The 19,078-nt window shown below is 43.9% G+C and overlaps 1 protein-coding gene across 4 annotated transcripts in view; it reads left to right on the top strand.

The window, feature by feature from the left end:
- Positions 1-2,301: 2,301 nt before the first annotated feature.
- The window catches only part of DIP2C (disco interacting protein 2 homolog C), a 295,768-nt gene continuing 278,991 nt past the window's right edge, over positions 2,302-19,078 (top strand). For 3 of the 4 annotated variants that reach the window (XM_053359331.1, XM_053359330.1, XM_053359328.1), the window contains exon 1: positions 2,303-3,005. In XM_053359331.1, coding sequence (XP_053215306.1) covers positions 2,921-3,005 — 85 coding nt within the window. In that variant the 5' untranslated portion in view covers positions 2,303-2,920. Of the gene's footprint in view, positions 3,006-19,078 lie in introns of all 4 variants that reach the window. The other variant, XM_053359327.1, reaches the window with a different exon arrangement.

Below are 19,078 nucleotides of genomic sequence, written 5' to 3'. Positions count from 1 at the left end.
TAATACTGTACTTTTCCACTTATAAGACGCCCCCATGTATAAGACGTCCCCTATTTTTGGGGACTGGAATTTCAAAAAATGGGGGGAAATGGCAAAAAGATTTTTTGGGGAAGGATTGCCCTCTCCAGCAGAAGCTGCCAATCGCCCACCCAATTGCCACAGTGTCGGCCAAACAACACCACCCATTGACACAGCAACCAATAACGTGCCCAATAGCCACTGACAACCATGGCAGCAACCAATCAAACGTTCCCCCTTTGCACTACCCATGTATAAGATGACCCCTGCTTTTAAGAGGGGGAAATATAGTCTTATACATGGAAAAGTATGGTAAATGGTCTGGGCCTTACACATGAGAAGGAATGTATGGGATGCCTCCTCCCATATGTGCCCTAAAATCTTCTGGGGCAGCCTTGCTTTTGGTCTTCCTATTGCCTGAAAAGCACCATGTAGACTTACTTGAGAGCCTCCTTAGTGGTTAGGCCTTCCTTACGGAAGCCCTTGTTGAAGGAGCCTCACAGTAAAGATGGGGAACCTGACATCCAAGGGCCAAATGTGGCCCTTCAGTCTTCACTATCTGGCACTTGAGGCTCTTCCTAGGCCACACCCCATTCCTTGGCCCTACTCTGCACCCTCCTTGAGTCTGGTACCTACCCCCATCCCGGCTAGAATGCAACTGTTAATTCTTCTTGCTTAACTCAATGGCATGTGGGCTTTTGTGTGGCTGGAGGACTGCAGTCTATTAGGCAGAGTCACACCTGCAGTTCCACCTACTTTTGCTTCTGGCCCCACCTGCTTCTGGCATGTGGCCCTCAGAAGGTTGCCCAGAAGGGAATGTGGCCCCTGGGCTAAAAAACCAAATGTTTTCCACTGGATAATGAAGGCCTTTCTCTTTAGCATGAGCATGGTTCCCTTGGGAGGAAATTTAGAACGGGATTAAAACTGGTAATGCAGCTGATTTTATTTTAATGGTTTGTGCTGCAGTATTAGGACAGGATCCAGAGAGATCCTCGTGTACATAAAAGGCAACTCCTTTTGTGTAAGAATGGGAATATTCTCTGTTATTTGCAGATTCCTCCTTCAAGTTGCATGTCCCCATCCTAGTGTATAAATTGAAATAATAATAATAATAATAATAATAATAATAATAATAATAATAATAATAGTCTGTTCTGTAGGATGTTCTCAGTGACTTATCAGGGAAGACATATGGACCAGGGGATACATTGGGAAGGCAGGAAACCTCACTGTGTGAGTGGAACTTGACTGGCTGTTCTTTGGATCCTGTGTCTTGTGTGTGTGTTGTTGATTATTTCTATGGAGACATTTTGGTGCTTGAAAGGAATAAAACCTAAGTGGCAATCTTTTTGGTGAAAAAACAGGAGAAACTAGTAAATAATTGGATGGATATAATAAATGACCACTTGCTGTTCTTTAATGAGACCAGTCTTATCCCTGATGTGACACACCTCACTAGTGGTTTTTTTAAATTTGATTTTTACTTTTTCTAACCATGGCCATTTTGTGGTCAAGGCTGAATTTTTACTATTTTTTACTAATTCTTTTTTTAATCAACAGCCATATCGTTATTTCCTATGCCCTATGCTAGAACTGTTTCCGACTTGTAAACCATTTTGTGGAGGGATTTAATCAGCGGGCTATACATTTGAGAAAGAAACAGTTCTGGCTCTAACGTTAGGTAGAGTGTGAGGTGGCTACCTCAGACAGCTTACTTTGGGGTGGCCGTGAACAGGCAGCGAATAATGTATTTTTAATTTTTATTGCCCCGAAGGAGGATGCGAGCCACTTCTGCTGCCTCGGGTGCCCAAAAGAACCTCTTGTGCCCAAGGATGCCAAGTTGAACAAAACACATTTTATTGAATAAAAAATATTTTATTGGGGGAGGGCGAAGGGACCTTGGTCCCCTAGGAGTTGCCCTAATATATATATTAAAGGCTTTTTCTGTTGTTGTTGTTTTTGGATTTAATGCTCTTTATTCAGCTCATAGTGGTGAGGAGGAATCGTTGTTGTTGTTTCTTCCTTCTCCACCCGCTGCCTCTGCCCTCACAAGAACCGACCCTGCTGCGCGCGCGGGAAGCAGCTTCCAGCCGGCGCAGCGCCGGGCGCCTCAGGAGCGCGCGCGGGCTTCCCTGGAGGGGCTCGGTGCTCTCGCGCTCCCTCTAGGGGACAGCTGCGCCCAGGCGGGTCACGTGCGCGGGTGACAGAAGCAGAAGCGGCGGCTTTCGGCAGCGGCTCCGCAGTTTCCAGCCGCCGCCGCCGAAAAAGCAGCCGCAGCAGCAGCGGCCGGGGTGGAGCGAGCGAGGGAGGCGAGCGGGAGAGAGCGCTGCGCCCTGGCGCGCTGTGCGTGAGTCTGTGGCGAGCTTGCAGCGGGCCCGCTCAGCTCCATGCGAAAGGATTGCGAGGGGGAAAGAGGAGGAGGAGGAGGAAGGAGAAGAAGAGGAGGAGGAGGAGGCAGCAGCAACAGCAGCCATGGCGGGGCTCCACTGAAGGCAGCAGCAGCAGGCGGCGAGGGAGGAGAGGGGAAATCTCTGCGTTCCCTCCACCTCATCCCTGCCTGAGCTGGGCTGGGCTCTGCGTGGATTCCTCGCTTTATGCCCCGCTGAGACCGCCGGAGAGGACCCGGGGCCCGCGTCGCCGCCACCCCAGCGCGCGGGGGGGAGGGTTGGGTGCTTTTGTTTTTAATTTGCCGCCCTCCCTTTCCATTCCGCCGCCCCCCCCTCCGCAAGTCGTTGTCCTCCTCCTCCTCGATTGCGTGTGTTGTGTGTGTGTGTGTCCCTCTCTCCGTCGGTGTGTATTGCAAACAAAGAGCCAGACCCACATCCGCGCAGCAGCGCGAGGGGAGAGAAAGGAGGAGAAGGAGCCACAGCCGAGAGCCAGAGGAGATCTCCTTGGATCGAGTATGGCGGATCGCAGCCTGGAGAGCCTTCCTCTGCCGCTGGAAGTGAGAGCCCGCCTGGCTGAGCTGGAGCTGGAATTATCGGAAGGTAAGGGCATCAAAAAATAAAATAATGCACATTGTGGTGTTTTTTTATTTTAAAGCCGTTTCTCCCTCGCCCTCCGCGGTGCCTCCCCCGTGCGCAGCTGAGCCTCAGCATCCAAAGTGCTGGGAGGATGAAGGTGGAGAGGGAAACATCCATTCCTCTGGGGAATTGAAGGGGGTGGTGGGGGGGGGGAGAGATCTGAGGAGGAAAGGAAGGTAGGGTGGGGTGTGCAAGGTTAGGAGTGTGCTGTGTGTGTGTGTGTGTGGGAGCGTGAGCGAGCGAGCAACTGGCGGCATCTGAAATGATCTCTGGAAGGTTGATTTGTCCCCTCTGCAGTGTGTAACCTTTCGCCTCCAGCTCGTCTCGCCATCCCTTGTGTGTGTGCGTGCGTGTGGATGTGGCATGTTGTAATTGTTTCCTGTGGGTGTCAGTTTCTCCTCGTATGTGTGTGACATAGCCTAAGAAATGGTGTACGTGTGTGTGTGTGAAAAAAAATCCCTGCTGAGATTCCTCCACCTCCCCCCTTCTTTCTCCTTGAAGCTTTTGGCCCAAAAAGGGGAGGGAGGATGAGAAAGAGATTGCTACGTTTATTTCTCCTGCTTTTTAGTTTCTTAGGAAACTGGTTATTAATGTCATTTTGCTGAGGGGGTGGGGAAGAGCCCATGGCGCCTGTTGTCTTCTTCTCCTTCTTCTCCTCCTCCTCCTCCTCCTCCTCTGGTACCATTTGGGCTGGCTGTGTATAAATATATAGGTTGTGTTCGGCTGGTGATAAAAAACAACACCACCCATCTCCTCCTTTCTAGCTATTCTGCTATTCTTCCTGCCACAGTGCTGGGAGAGATAGAGGAATGAGGCTTTTTTGGCAGGAAGATCTGCCGCTCCAATGTTGCTTGCATGCTTTATTACGGAGGATGGAAAAATCTTTAGGGCTGGGCTTGCAAGGACTCTCTCAGCCTGCCAAGAGAATACAGTTTTACTAAAAAAGAAAAGGACAAAAACACCTTCCCCCACCTACCATATATGTTGGTGCAAATGCTATTCGAACACATCCAGTGACATAATGCAAAGCCCATGTGTGAGATTCACTATTTAATCAAGTTTCAGATATGAATAATAAGTGTTCCTTTATTACTTGTTTTTACCAACAGATTATTTTGCTTATTCCTGAAACTGAGTAACAGAGGGGCTTTTCGTTTTGTTTTTAGGCTTTTGCATAATTTAATTTTCTGGTTTTTATTGAAGAGAGTGCAATTGTTCTACAGTTTGGTCCATTCTGATGCTCCAGGAAGTTTACAAAGGGCATTATGCAATTTTCCTATGGTTGTTTTCTTACTCTTTGGATAATAAATACTGAAAAGGGATGGCATTTTAGGTATGCCTTTTGGAACCCCTGCATTTGTTGCTGACTTGGAATGTGTGCATTCAGAAACCACACACATTACCAGTAAGATTTCTTGTGGTTCCATATTTCTCAGGCATAAGTCAGAATATGTCTCTCCTGCTGGCTGTTCAAGTGCTTGAGAAAGGAATTCTGCTAACTCTTGGTGAATATGGTGTTTTGTTTTGTTTTGGGAAAAGGCTGCTCTTTTTTATTTTTTGAAGGTTAATAGAAAAAATGGTTGAAATATAAGGGGGTGGGGTCCCCAGTATGTCCCGAATTGGGGACTGGAATAGTTCAAAACGTGGAATGTGTTTTCTCTTCTTCCATTCCCAGTCATCGTCCCCTCTGTGTCTGTAACGGTTTTATGAGGGCTTCTAGCCAGAAAGTAAAACTGCACTCAGACCATTTCCATCAGCAGGGAGGAGCTGGTGTTGACATTGTATTTTTCTTTTAACACTTTCTGAGGGAGGAGAGGACTCAAGGACCAAATCGCTGGGGTTGCTAGCCTTCTTTACATGCCTTTATGCTGACGGTGCCTTTTGCCAGTTCTGCAAAAACCTCAACTGTAGCAAGGGTTAAAGCAATATTGACTTATTCAAGCTTTCTGCACATCGATTTGGCATTTTCTAAGCTAACAGGGAGAGGCTGGAAGATTGCTACAGTATGTTGAATGTACCACCCTTATGCACAGAAGACTGTGTCAATGTACAGAAGCATGCTGTTAATAGTGGTAACATTTCATCACACATTTAACGCATCAGACTTGTAGATCCAGTGCAGAATTCATCAAAAATAATAAAAGTGCAGGTTGAAATTCTGAGGCAGAGAACAGATGGCTAATGTGTGGAACTCGCCTCCAATGTATATTGACTAAGTGGGATGTGATTAGCAACTTAGACACATAGATGGATCAAGTTCATTCTTGATGTGGTTGTGCAATCTTATGCATGCTTGCTCAGGAGTAAGGCCTACTATGTTAAATAGGGCTTACTCCCTGGTCAGTAAACATACACAAGATTTCAGCGAAAGTGTGCTTATTTCAGAGTGTTTGATGCTGCTGTGAAATTAGTCAACACACACACATATATATTCTTTTGATTTCATATACAGACTAACAAATTTGATTATTGTAGTTTGGATTATTTTAAAGAAATTGATTATCCAGCCAATACTGAAAATCTACAGTGAATCTGCCATTCATTTATGAGTTGTGGAATTATATCATATGGAGTGGCTTTGCTCTGATAAAGTGGTTAAAAAAAAAAAGGCAAATGTTTCCAGTGAATTTAATGTCTGAAGCAATCCTGTGCAAAATTTCTTGTAAGCAAATCCCTTTGAAGTAATTTGGATGTAGAATTGTAAACAACTATGGGATTGGGCCGCAAGGCCTCTTGCTCACTTATTCAGAGTAGAGGCAAGCATAGGTCAGGCAGTTGTTGTTTGTAAGAGGACTAAGTATCTGCTTCTTCCCCTGATCTCTAAAGTCATTGGAAGTGTTGAGCACCTGGGAAAAGTCACTTTATACCAGCATGGCTAATATAGCTTAAATCTTGAAACATTACTGCAGGGCGTGTCATTGCAGTTTTAAGACTGCAAATATCCTTTGCAGATTAAAGGGGAACTTGAGTAGATTTCATATGTGCAAGAGTGTTTGCCTAAAAGTCCCCTTTGAGGAAGACTATCCAAAACATGGAAACAGATGTGATTGTTAGATCTTTCAACCTGCCCTATTAAAGGTTCTTTCTGAGCGACTCTAAAACTTGCTACACTGTTTCACCAGCAGAGTATCATTTTAATCATAGGCTCTCCAATTCATCTTTCTCTGGAAAAATAGCAACAACTGTTACCACTTCGTGAAATAATATTTATACAAGCACTAAGTCAACAACCCCAAACTCACCGTACTTGAGAGTAAACTACTTTGAATTCAGATGGAATTACTTTTGAGTAAACATAGGTACTATGCTGCTAGAAAAGGAACGCGGGTGACGCTGTGGGTTAAACCATAGAGCCTAGGACTTGCTGATCAGAAGGTCAGTGGTTCGAATCCCCGCGACCGGGTGAGCTTCCGTTGCTTGGTCCCTGCTCCTGCCAACCTAGCAGTTGGAAAGCACCTCAAAGTGCAAGTAGATAAATAGGTACCGCTCCGGCGGGAAGGTAAACGGTGTTTCCGTGCACTGCTCTGGTTCGCCAGAAGTGGCTTAGTCATGCTGGCCACATGACCCGGAAGCTGTATGCCGGCTCCCTTGGCCAATAAAGCGAGATGAGCGTCGCAACCCCAGAGTTCAATAGGACTTGATCCCTAATAATTGTGTTGAGGATTGCAGCCTAAGCATATACTTAATATAGCAGGGGTTGGGAATGGTAGGTTTCTCTGTCTGACCTGCCCCTCTGCACCTGCCACTGAGCCTGCATCATTCTGTTTGAGTGCTTTTGCCTGCCTGGAATGTATCTTTGAATTGTGATAATGTCTCTTCATAGCCTCAATGAGGAGGTGTGTCAAAACCCCTGGCTTTTGTGTGGTTAGACTTAATGCCTGGTACAAATGAAAGAGTCGCACCCATTGCTCTCCCCACTTTTAACCACTGGTATGTGGGCCCTGGGATGTTGCTTCTGTGGGCATGCAGCCCTTGGGCTGAAAAAGGTTCTAAACTCCTCCTTTACAGCAGTTATGGGGCATCGTTTTTATGAATTAAGGACTCTGTGCACGTAGAATCTGTGTTGCGTCGTTTGACCTTGCTTCGTCATCATCATCATCATTTTTAATTTGTACACCGCCTTTCTATCTTACAATAAGGCCGTTTACAAGCTGAAGAAACAAAAAGTGTACATCTTATAACAATCTAATGCAATACAAAAATGTGATAATAAAACAGAACTTTAAAATAAGCAACCTCCATCAAAAAAGTAACCTTCAACAAGCATTAGAATAGTATAAAATAATAATATCAACATATAAACGTTAAACAGAAATCCACTCAACAGTTACAATAATATCTAAACTATAATCAATAAAATAACGGCAAGCCGCAGTACATAAAACATTACAATACACATTGAGAAGCAGCGGGTGGAGCAAGGCAGGTGGAAGGAGGCCTTGCCGGATGGAGTCTCTCCCCTCACAGTTCTTCCTCCAGGCACAGCTCCCTTATGCGGAGACCCAGGGCCAGAGGGTGGAGCAAGGCAGGTGGAAAGAGGTCTTGCCGGATGGAGTCTCTCCCCTCACAGTTCTTCCTCCAGGCACAGCTCCCTTATGCGGAGACCCAGGGCCAGAGGGTGGAGCAAGGCAGGTGGAAAGAGGTCTTGCCGGATGGAGTCTCTCCCCTCACAGTTCTTCCTCCAGGCACAGCTCCCTTATGCGGAGACCCAGGGCCAGAGGGTGGAGCAAGGCAGGTGGAAAGAGGTCTTGCCGGATGGAGTCTCTCCCCTCACAGTTCTTCCTCCAGGCACAGCTCCCTTATGCGGAGACCCAGGGCCAGAGGGTGGAGCAAGGCAGGTGGAAAGAGGTCTTGCCGGATGGAGTCTCTCCCCTCACAGTTCTTCCTCCAGGCACAGCTCCCTTATGCGGAGACCCAGGGCCAGAGGGTGGAGCAAGGCAGGTGGAAAGAGGTCTTGCCGGATGGAGTCTCTCCATGTATGTATTCCTGTTCATTTATTTATTTGTTAAACTTGTATGCTGCCCTTCATCCGAAGATCTCAGGGCGGTTGACAGCATAGAAACATAAAAATAAAAAACACAAAATGCATAATAAGAACAAGCCAATAAACCACCCCCTGCAATGAATCAATTCACTAGCAAACGGCCTGATTCACAACCAGCAGCGTACATGTACTTAGGTCAGCTTAGCCGCCTTGAAGTTACTAGAACCAAATCACACTTGATTAATCACACTTGGGTTTCACCGGGCCATATGTTGTCGACCATGCACCCCGCATGAGTAGCAAGCAGCTCTGTCACAAAACACAGAAGACATGTTTCACTTGCAAATGGTGTGCATCCTAGGTTGCATAGAGTACATGGAACTAAGCACAATAACTAGGTTTTTAGAACTAAGCACAAGAACTAGGTTTTTAGATGCCAGGGCCAATGTGGGTTATCATTATCATTATTAGAGGCATGCCACTTTGTTCAGCCAGACCCTTTCCTAAGTTTATGTAGGCACCTTGTGTAATGGGTATGTTGACTGCAAATGGAGCTGGCATGTTTGGCACATACGGCGTGAGTGGCTGCAGTCGGCGTGATCAAGGTCCGTCAAACTCTACCTATGGAATGATGCACTTTTCGCTGCTTCTGTTGAGTGTGATTCACAAGTGTTCCAGAGGGGAGAGACATGAGAGATAATATTCAGATTCCCAGCCCTACCTAGGGATGCCAGGGAGTGAACCTGGGATTTTCTCATTTGTTTTGTGAGACTATATCCCCCCCCCCACCTTTGTGTTATCATTTTAGTCAACAGATGAAGTCATAGAAATGACTGACATCTAGGAAAGCAATTCTAACCAATTAGACACAGACAAGGCTAGAATGATATGCCCCATTGCCTGGACCAGGTACAATGCTCTCCAACTCATTTGGACTACAACTCCTAGCCAGCACCGCCAGGGGGTAAGGGATGATGGGAGCTGTAGTCCACAACATCTGGCAGGGACCGTGTTGGCTACCCCAGTCCACTCTCTAGAGAAGGAACCTTTTTGTTGGTTCTTACAAAAGGCTTTTGTGCTGTGGAGACAATGGATGCAACACCCATAATTATTGTACCTGTACTTGGGGGTGAGGCTGTGACTTTGAGTTCATGGAGTATAAGTCAATCAAGAGCTACTAGCCAGGTTGGCTATCCTCTCCCACCACAGTTGGAGGCAGAATTGTCTCTGCATTCCAGCTGCTGGAAACCACAGGAGAGTGATCGTGCGCTCCAGCCCCACTTGCAAGTGTCCCAAAGGCATCTGGGTGGCTGCTGTGAGAGCAGGATGCTGGACTAGGTGGGCCATTGGCCTCATCCAGCCTCTTCTTATGTTCTGACATTATGCTAGCCTTGCAAAGTACCTGGTTGGAGCGGGGAGCTGTAGTTCAGTGTTGTTATCCTGGGATACTGATTTTTTTTTGGGGGGGGGAGAAAGAAAATGCAGTGTGTTTGTGTGTGAAGTTGATTGTAGCACCGATGCAATTAATGAAGGTCTGGAGTGGGTGAAGGGAGGCAAGGTAAAGTAGGCAGAGAGTTTCAACAGTTAGTTCATACTATGTCTACCCATAGATGGACAAAATGGGAACCATAGTTATGTTGCAAGGTTACTGGAGGAAAGGAAAAACACAAATAAAAAGAGTAAAGCACTTCAGACATTGTTGTTTCCCATCGGTAATAAGTACTACACGTTGAACGACTATCAGTAATCTAAATAATGTTATGCAGGCACATGATGCTGTTACCTTGCAAAAGATAAGTAGGCCTCAGTGCGGTTGAAGGATGGATGAAAAATTGACTTAAGAGTTTTCCAAAGGGACATCAGGATAGACAAATAATGCACAAATAGTGGGTGGGATTTTCTTTTGTCATGTTATAGGCCCAGGTTTTTAACCCTTGATTTAAAAAAAGAGACGTAGTGTGTGTTTCTAAATGGCAGAGTTTAAGCCGGCTGATAACGTTCCTCTTTAAAGGCCCCACGGATGGAATTCAAGATTTCCGATTCAGTTATTTTCTTTAATGTGAGCTGGAAGCTGAGCTGCATCCAGACAAGGGCCTCCAAAAGCTTATCAGGCAACCTATCCATGTCCCCTGTGTGTAAGCTAGCCTAATCTCTCAGAGAAGGTGAAAATGTGTTGTGCACTTTAAATGACACGTCTCAAGGTAAGCACAGAGGCTTAATTTTATGACACTGCTGTAAACTTCACTGGAGGTGTTTCTGGTCTATTTTGAGGACGGGAGAGATGTGTAAAAGCTTTGCTTAAAGTACAGCAGTGGCAGTACGATCTTCTAGGAAAGTGTGATCCTGCAATCACATTCCATGGAAGTCATTCTCACTGATTTCAGTAGGGCTTCCTTCCATGTACTCTCCTGTTCACTGATATTTATAAGAGGCAAGAGAGAGAGAGCAACTCTGTTCAGCCATCATAAAAATATAAACTGGATGGCCAAATATAGTTTGCATGTTCTGCGTTCATGAGAAACGTACTAAACCTAACATTTGTTGGCTGCCTGTCGAGCTGGTCATTTGACTTGTTCTAAGACACTGATAAAGGAAGAAGTCCAATGCAGGGCTGGATTAAGAAACATAATGGCTTTATGGATATTCTGGGAACCCCACATCTACATGCCAACGCTCTTCACTCTCTGAATCAATAGCAACAAGTTTCAATACAACCATGAGAATTGGGAACTGTGGCAGATTTCCATGATGGAAGAGAGGTGGGGTGGACATGTAAGAAAATAAAGTGATTAAAAGTAGGAGCACCTGAGTACATACAAGTCGATGGCCAAGTTCCTCATCTCTTTGAAAATATGCTTGCCTTTTTTCTAGTAGGTTTATTTGGTGCTTCCATAAGTCTGCAAGAACTTCCACTGACACTGAAGTATGACGCTTGTGTGGTTGAATCAAGGTTCTTGAGGTTTGATGTAACAGATCTTAAGTCCCCAAGCCAGCTGTTCTTTGAATATTTATGAGTCTCAAGCTTTTCAGCCCTGAGGTAACAGTTTACAGGATTCATCATCGTATTTTCTGGGATAGTTTGGAGGTAATTGCTGGATGCACACCATATATTTAAAACTTCTCCCCTACAAGGTTCATGGGAACTGTACAATTCCCAGTGCCCTTAACAAACTACAGTTTCCAAGACTATTTTGGGGGCATGTGATTTAAATGTATGGTGTGTCTTGCAGCCAATGATATGAATGCTTGTGGAGTTTTAGAAGTGTATTTGTAAGATTATCAAAGCCCTGAGATAATCTCTTTAAAAAGTGTGTTGACACTTTACAACTACTGAAAGGCTCTGGAAAGAAAGAGTTCTGCATGCCACAAGTGGCTTCATCAATACATTGGGTTGTATCAAAGTGTTACTCATAGTAGACCCACTGAAATTAATGTGCCTATCCAAGTTACTCGTGTCCTTTAATTTCAGTGGGCCTGCTCATATCCAAGTCTAATATTGGATACAATGGAAATGTCATATCGAGTTCAGAAACAAAATAAAAAAATTCCTTCCAGTAGCACATTAGAGACCAGCTTAGTTATTGGTACGAGCTTTCGTGTGCATGCACACTTCTACAGATACGAGTTCAGAAATTCTTACTCCCAAGCAATCCATTTATAGGATTCAGTCGAAAACCTTTTCATTTATTTAGGTAATTTATAACCCACTCTTCATTTAAAATCAATTCCAAGGTAGGGTACAACATAAAAATATATGGCACGCAATAAAATCAAACAATCTGAAAAAATCAAGCTACCACAATAAATCAGGTTTACACCACAGTACCATGAGACTGACAAAATATCTCCCCCAGTTAGCTAACCAGCATAAATAGAAAAATGTATTTTGCAAGATGCCTAAAACAAATTTGTGAGGGGAAGGCATGTTCCTATACCAGCCTTTAAGCTTCTTTTTATTTGTTTGAAATGTTTTAGCTGACATCCCATACCCGTTTATGTAGGGCACTGTGGGTTAAACCACAGAGCCTAGGACTTGCCGATCAGAAGGTTGGCGGTTCGAATCCCCGCAACGGGGTGAGCTCCCGTTGCTCGGTCCCTGCTCCTGCCAACCTAGCAGTTCGAAAGCATGTCAAAGTGCAAGTAGATAAATAGGTACCGCTCCGGCGGGAAGGTAAATGGCGTTTCCATGTGCTGCTCTGGTCAGCCAGAAGCGGCTTCGTCATGCTGGCCATATGACCCAGAAGCTGTACGCCGGCTCCCTCAGCCAATAAAGCAAGATGAGCGCTGCAACCCCAGAGTCGGTCACGACTGGTCCTAATGGTCAGGGGTCCCTTTACCTTTACCTTTTAAGTTCCACTGGGCTCACTGGACTTATTTCTCAGTCGACAGGGGAAGAAGGTCTGTAGCTCAGTGATAGTCACTGGTAGTCATTATCTATAAAGTTCTGGGTGCATAATCAGTTCTTTGCTTGCACCGTGCTGTTGGAATTGCATCTTCTCAGCCTCTCTCTAGAGATTAATTTGTTGTTGTTTTTTGGATTTATTAGATCATTGTGTGCCGCTTGATTTTTGGCAATTTTCCTCTCCCTTTCTGCCTCTTCTTCTGTTCGTTATGTGTCTTCTTCATAAGGGAGCAAGGTCTCCCATGTACCATACTGAGTGCTGTCAGCAAAAAATAAGAGAGCTTTCACAAAGATAATGTGGCTGGCAAGCTTCCCCATGTTAGAAGAGGCCAAATCCACATCCCTAGATATGCTGACTAGTTAAAAGTCAGAAACCTTGGTTAGCGCCCTATGAAGATACTTGCCAACTGAATCCGTACCAAAGGGCTGTTTCTAAGAGTAGGAAGTATGAATAAGCTATCATCAGACTTTCCACAACCCTATGATCTTGGGATATAATCTTACTTCTTTCTGGGCTCGTAAGTACATTAGGATCTTCCAGGATTTCCCCTAGCGTCTTTGCTATCTCTTCCCATGAAATTCTAGAGGCATGCAATAGGTATCCTTCCAACAAATTCTCACAGTCCTCCCTGCTGCTAAAGTTGTCTCAGTTACCTTATTGAATGCTATATTGTTTTTGTGTGTAAAGAGGTAAAATGTGCACACAACACATTCATATGTCCAGTAGAGTTTGCAGATCTCATAAGACTGGAAGCCTGTTTTGTTTAACTTGAACACTCAAGAATATGCTGTTGAAAACACAATAAAGTAATAATAAAAAAACACTTTAAATGATTTAGGTTTAAAATTAATCTGGTAGATTACAGGAAACATGCTCATATTCATGTCCAAAGATGTGTTGGCATGGTTGAAACTCATCATGTACAGTAAATATTTAGAACTAGCTCCACAGCACTGTGGTTTTGCCAGAGTTTGCTTTAGTATTTGGATTAAAACATGACCATTACCTTTATCACTGACACACACTGGGCTTTCTTGTGATGCTCTGTTACATAAATCTGAATTGTTTGTTCTGTTATTAATAGCAAAGCAGAACAGCTTGTAATTTGTTTTATTTGTGTGGTCCTTTGTCAAATCAGTTGTCATTCTTTACCTGTTACCATTACAATATCGTCACACATTTACACAGCCCTTTTCTTCCAATTGCAAGTCTTACTTGGCTGTGACATTCAGATATTTGTGTTCGGTGTGGCAACTTACAGTTCTGCTTAAAAAAAATCTTTGATTTAAGGTCACTGTGTCCTGTTGAAATCACTGGAATTAAACCTGTTAATTAAGCCTGTTCAAATGCAAATAATTCAGTTTAAGTAGGCTGCAGATTGGGCTGCCTATGTTGTCCTTTAAAAGCTATATACTTAAAAATGAGTTTCTATATTTAGTGGCATTTTCAATTAAGGCTGGCAGTTCAAAACATCCCTTAATCAGTCAATGGAGATGGTAAATGTTCCCTTAAGGAAAAAAGAAAGATTAAAAAGAGAATCAGTGGTTGACTTGCAACTGCAATATTTTTGGAATAACATGAGCATGTGAGTAGACTACTATAGAATAATGAATGTTTCTCTAAAGGGGCAGTGATAGCTCCCTTCAGGTTTTCATAGAGTAACACACTTGTGTGTTTGCATGAGAGAAAAGATCCTAAAGGTGCAATATTTCCTTCACGCTGATGAATGCACCAGCTGCACTTTAGTTTTTCTGGTGGCGGCTTTCTGTGTTAACTATCAAGCAGAACATATATATATCTTTTTCCCATTTAGCATTGCTGCTTTAATTCTGCAGCAACTGTCAGGCATGATAGCTTGCTGCTCAGTAAGAAATTGCCACAGTACTGGAGGGCTTGACAGACTCTTAAAGCTTGCAAAATTATGTATGCACTCACTGCCCCCAATCCATCCCATCTCTCTACTGGGCAAGCCTAGCCATTAAGAGATGGCTGAAAAGGAAGGCAGGAAAGAGTACAGTAGGTAGGGACAAAAAGGAAGTCTAGAAGTTGGGAGTTAGTTACATAGCTAAAGGTAAAAAGGTAAAGGACCCCTGACAGTTAAGTCCAGTCGTGGATGACCCTGCGGTTGCAGCGCTCATCTCGCTTTACAGGCCGAGAGAGCCGGGATTTGTCCGTAGACAGTTTTTCCGGGTCATGTGGCCAGCATGACTAAGCCGCTTCTGGCGCAGCGGAACACCAAAACCAGAGAAGCGCACTGTTATATCTTATATCAGCACGGAATCGTCGTTTACCTTCCTGCCACAGCAGTACCTATTTATCTAGTTGTACTTTTTGGCGTGCTTTCGAACTGCTAGGTTGGCATGAGCCTGGGACCGATCAATGGGAGCTCACCCCGTTGCGGGGATTTGATCCGCCGCATCCCTCCAGTTACATAGCTTGTTGTTGTTTGTTGTTGCATTGGAGTATAAGCTTCAGGATCTTTCCTTCCAGTGAGCACTCAGGGCTGATTTCCTTAAGAATGGAGAGGTTTGATCTTCTTGCAGTCCAGGCCAGATAACCAAATTACATTCAATGATAGCCACATGTTAAAGCAAACATACTTTATTTGGCGGTTTGTGTTTTGGAGAAAAAACTTCAATGGACCCTGACCCAGAATGGGCTCCTGATCCAGATTATTTGCAGTAAGCAGCAATTTTGGAAGCAAAATACAGCCAGCAGGGAGTGGTTTTTTTTTTTTTTTAAAGCCCCAGTAGAAAATCAGCAGAAGTCCATACTCTATATTGGGACCTTACAACTGCTTAATATCAGTAAGAAAAGTGGTCCGGGTTGAGCACTGTTGTCTAACACAATGGTTCAGCCCCCAAAGTCTCTTGTTTACTGTGAGATAAGCCTGAGTCGAATGGTGCTTATGCCAGGGGTAGCAGTGCACAGATAGAACTGTTGCTATAAGGTGAGAAACTGGTACAGAATTTTGCATCTGAAGATTTTTATATGTATTTAGGGTCATAGATTTTGCAATTGCAGAGAAAAGTGTGGAAATGTGTGGGGAGCAAACCAACCAACCAACCAACCAACCAGGACCTTCCATTGTTGATTCTAGTGAATGCTTCCTGATCTATCGCTCATCTATACACAACCCTTCTCTTTTCCGCCTCTTCTTAGGTGTCCCTTTCTCTCAGACTTCTGCCAACACCATCCTTGCTTGTGTATTCCCCTCCTGAGGTTGAGATTCATACACTTTCTTGTTGTTTTGAATCCCATCAGCCACAATAAACATGTTCCAAGAGCTCAAGCTTCTAGAAATATATGTTAATATGAACAGTTTTATGCAGTGTCTGCATCTAGTTGGACAGCCAGCTGACATACAGTGTAGTGAACTCATTATAGGCATCCCAGAGCTACTGGATTTGTTTTAAATTGAGGCTCTCACCTGCCTTTACTGTGTATCTAGAAAGGTTATGCAGAATCTGCAGAGACCGGAGAAACTAGATCTTCTCCCTTCCCATGTCAGGAGAAGTATACCCTGTTGTATTTGACAAGAAGCATCTAGCGTGCCCAGGGAGGGAACACAGAGCAGAAGTATCTGTTGTAAGAGTTGATGGCTACCACCATTGCTCTGGCATAATGGTAGCAGTGCAGGGCCTCTTCATCTAGGCTGGTCGCAACTTGGCTTGGCAATTGACACCTGAAACCTGCAAGAGACTACAGAAGTGTTGTAAATGAACAGGGATGTATAGGTTTGTCATGTTTAAACCCAGTGATTATCTTCAGGGGTCTCTAGATCAGTGTTTCCCAACCTTGTGCCTCCAGCTGTTTTTGAACTACAACTCCCATCATCCCTGACTAGCAAGACCAGTGGCAAGGGATGATGGGAATTGTAGTCCAAAACCAGCTGGAGGCACAAGCTTGGGAAACACTGCTCTAGATACACACACACACACACACACACACACAGCCAAAAATATTTTGAATTCTGAAGTGTCCAGAAATTCAGGAGCAGCAATAGAGGTGGATGGAAGACAGTGGCCAGGTACAAAACTCATGGGATTAGTCTTAAGTTTACTAAGACTCTTGAAGAATTAAAATTGGCTAAAACACCAAGGATGTATGCCAGAGGCATGCACCACTTCTCAAAGATACCTGTTTTGCATTTGATAACATTGCATTTTTTATTACTTGTATTAAGATAACTTTTTGTTGCAGTTTATCTTTGAGTTGATCCAAGATCAATCTTTGGAACCTATATTTCAAGCCCCTTTCTGTGCCCCAAAGTGACGCCCCTTAATTGAGTTAATATCTAAATGCGCAGAATCTTGGATCATCTCAACTGTCATTAAATATTTCCTGCTTCTATTGTAAAGCTACAAACTGCTGCTTGCCTTCTATCACTGTGCCATTGAGAGCGTGCTCACTTATGGCTTATGTGTGTGGTACGGAAGCTGTACTACCCAGGACAGGATGGGGTTGTGCAGAGTTGTTAAGGCAGCAGAGAGCATTGTTGGCTGCCCACTCTCCACCTTAGAGCAGATTTATGCCACAAGGTGCCATAGGAAGGCACTGGACATAGTAAAAGATCCATTGCATCCTGGTCACTGTCTCTTCGAGCTCCTGCCGTCGGGACGGAGATACAGGACGATGAAGACAAGAACGAGCCGTCTTAAGAACAGCTTCTTCTCCAGAGCGATCTCGGCCCTGAATGGGAAGCCTGGACTTTGAAAGTCATCTAATCTTCCTTGCTGTACTATACTGTATTGTTTTAATTAGTGTTTTTATGGAGCAATCAAGTAATTTCGTTGTCCCCGAGAGGGGGCAATGACAATAAAGATATTATTTTTTATTATTATTATTATTATTATTATTATTATTATTATTATTATTACATGAGTAGCTTATATCCTGATGGCCATACAAGCCTTGCCACAACCCATCATGTTTTCAGCCACCCTAAATTTTATGTAGTGTGGCCTCCTTTGAAAGATTGTTGTTCTATAATTTATTTTGGCAAAAGTGTGACTGGGGCAATGAGCTATTTTCTGCTATAAAACGTAACTACATTTAAGGGTGGAGACAACAGAGTCTGGAGACAAGTAAAAGTGGTCTGTGGCAGAAATTTGGGGGTTTGCAGAATCTGGTAAGGTATTATTTCCAAAGATCTTGTTGGCAGTTTATAGGATTAAAAGCAGGAATGCAAAAAAGTTTCATGAAATTGCCCAAAATAACTAATCTTAAACAAAGGCTGGATACATACAAGCCGTTGTTTGGCTAGTACTTTATTGTCTATAAGACAAATAGCAGCAGTGGAGCTCATCGGATGCTAAAAGCGCCCTAAATACGTTATTGCCTTCAAGACAGCAGTTTTTCAAATGGTGGCTTGAAAACAATAATAACACACTTAAAAGAATGAGAAAGAAACCTCCAGGCTGGGATTAAAAACCCATCTTTGATGTGTCTAGATGTTACAGAGTAGCATGACAATTGCTGACAGACAATTATTTCTAGTTAGCAAGACAAACAAGTATACGCTGCCATACACAAATGCTATTTATATTCCTAGTTCAGTGTTTAGGATTGGAGAGTCTCTGCTGAATATTTTTTTTGGTTCTAATTCCCAGAACCTTTTAGAATACCAAAAGATTGCCATGTCAGTTTTACTGTTGTATGTTTTCGTATACAGTAATACTAATACAAGGAACCTTCTTAATAATGAATGTCTCAGTGCAGATAGTTCACAAGAGGAAAAACGCTTTGCCTTCTGGTACCATTCCTGCTTCCCTCAGACTCAGCATTCCTTTGTCTCTCTTGTTTCATCAACAAGATTCTCCCTTGAAGCTCATCTTAAATCAGGCCTAAAAATGACTTGCAGTGGTGCAGAGGTTGGTAGGTTGCTGCTGCTTGTGAGTTGAGCATAGCTCCCTGCAGTTCTACGCGACAAGGGAGCCTAGAACATATTTGTTATCCTTAAGAAGATTGATTCCTACTTTGGCTCTTTTTGTTAGACCACTCCTAGAACAGGCATAGTACTAGTCTGTTCAGTTATGTCTCCCTCACTGCAGTCTAGTAGTAATGTACTAGTAATGTACAAGATTAATAAAACAGCTAAGAGGACATCAAGCAAACAGGTAAGAGTTTAGCTGCTGCTACTTCTACCTTTTTCAGAACCTTTTCAAGTTTTGAGTGTGCACATAGCTCAGGGGTCAGCAAACTTTTTCAGCAGGGGACCAGTCCACTGGCCCTCAGACCTTGTGGGGGGCTGGATTATATTTTTTTAAAAAAAGAAAAAGAACGAATTCCTATGCCCCACCAATAACCCAGAGATGCATTTTAAATAAAAGGACACATTCTACTCACGTAAAAACATGCTGATTCACAGACTCTCCGCGGGCCAGATTTAGAAGGCGATTGGGCTGGATCTGGCCCCCGGGGCTTAGTTTGCCTACCCATGACATAGCTAGTCCCCAGCCCCCATTTGGTGAGCCTCCTATTGTGCCTTAAGCAGCAAAAACTATTACCCCCACTTCACACACACACACACACACACAGCCCTCTTGGGTGCTATTTTAAGAATACATCCACCATTCCTTTAAAGAACAGTCTTTTCTCCTATTACTCCGATTTTTGTTCTTATCAGGGACTGAACCATTTTACCTGAG

The sequence above is a fragment of the Podarcis raffonei genome, chromosome 12, assembly GCF_027172205.1.
Source record: "Podarcis raffonei isolate rPodRaf1 chromosome 12, rPodRaf1.pri, whole genome shotgun sequence".
NCBI classification, from domain to species: Eukaryota; Metazoa; Chordata; class Lepidosauria; order Squamata; family Lacertidae; genus Podarcis; species Podarcis raffonei.
This window is presented reverse-complemented; position numbering and strand designations above follow the sequence as displayed.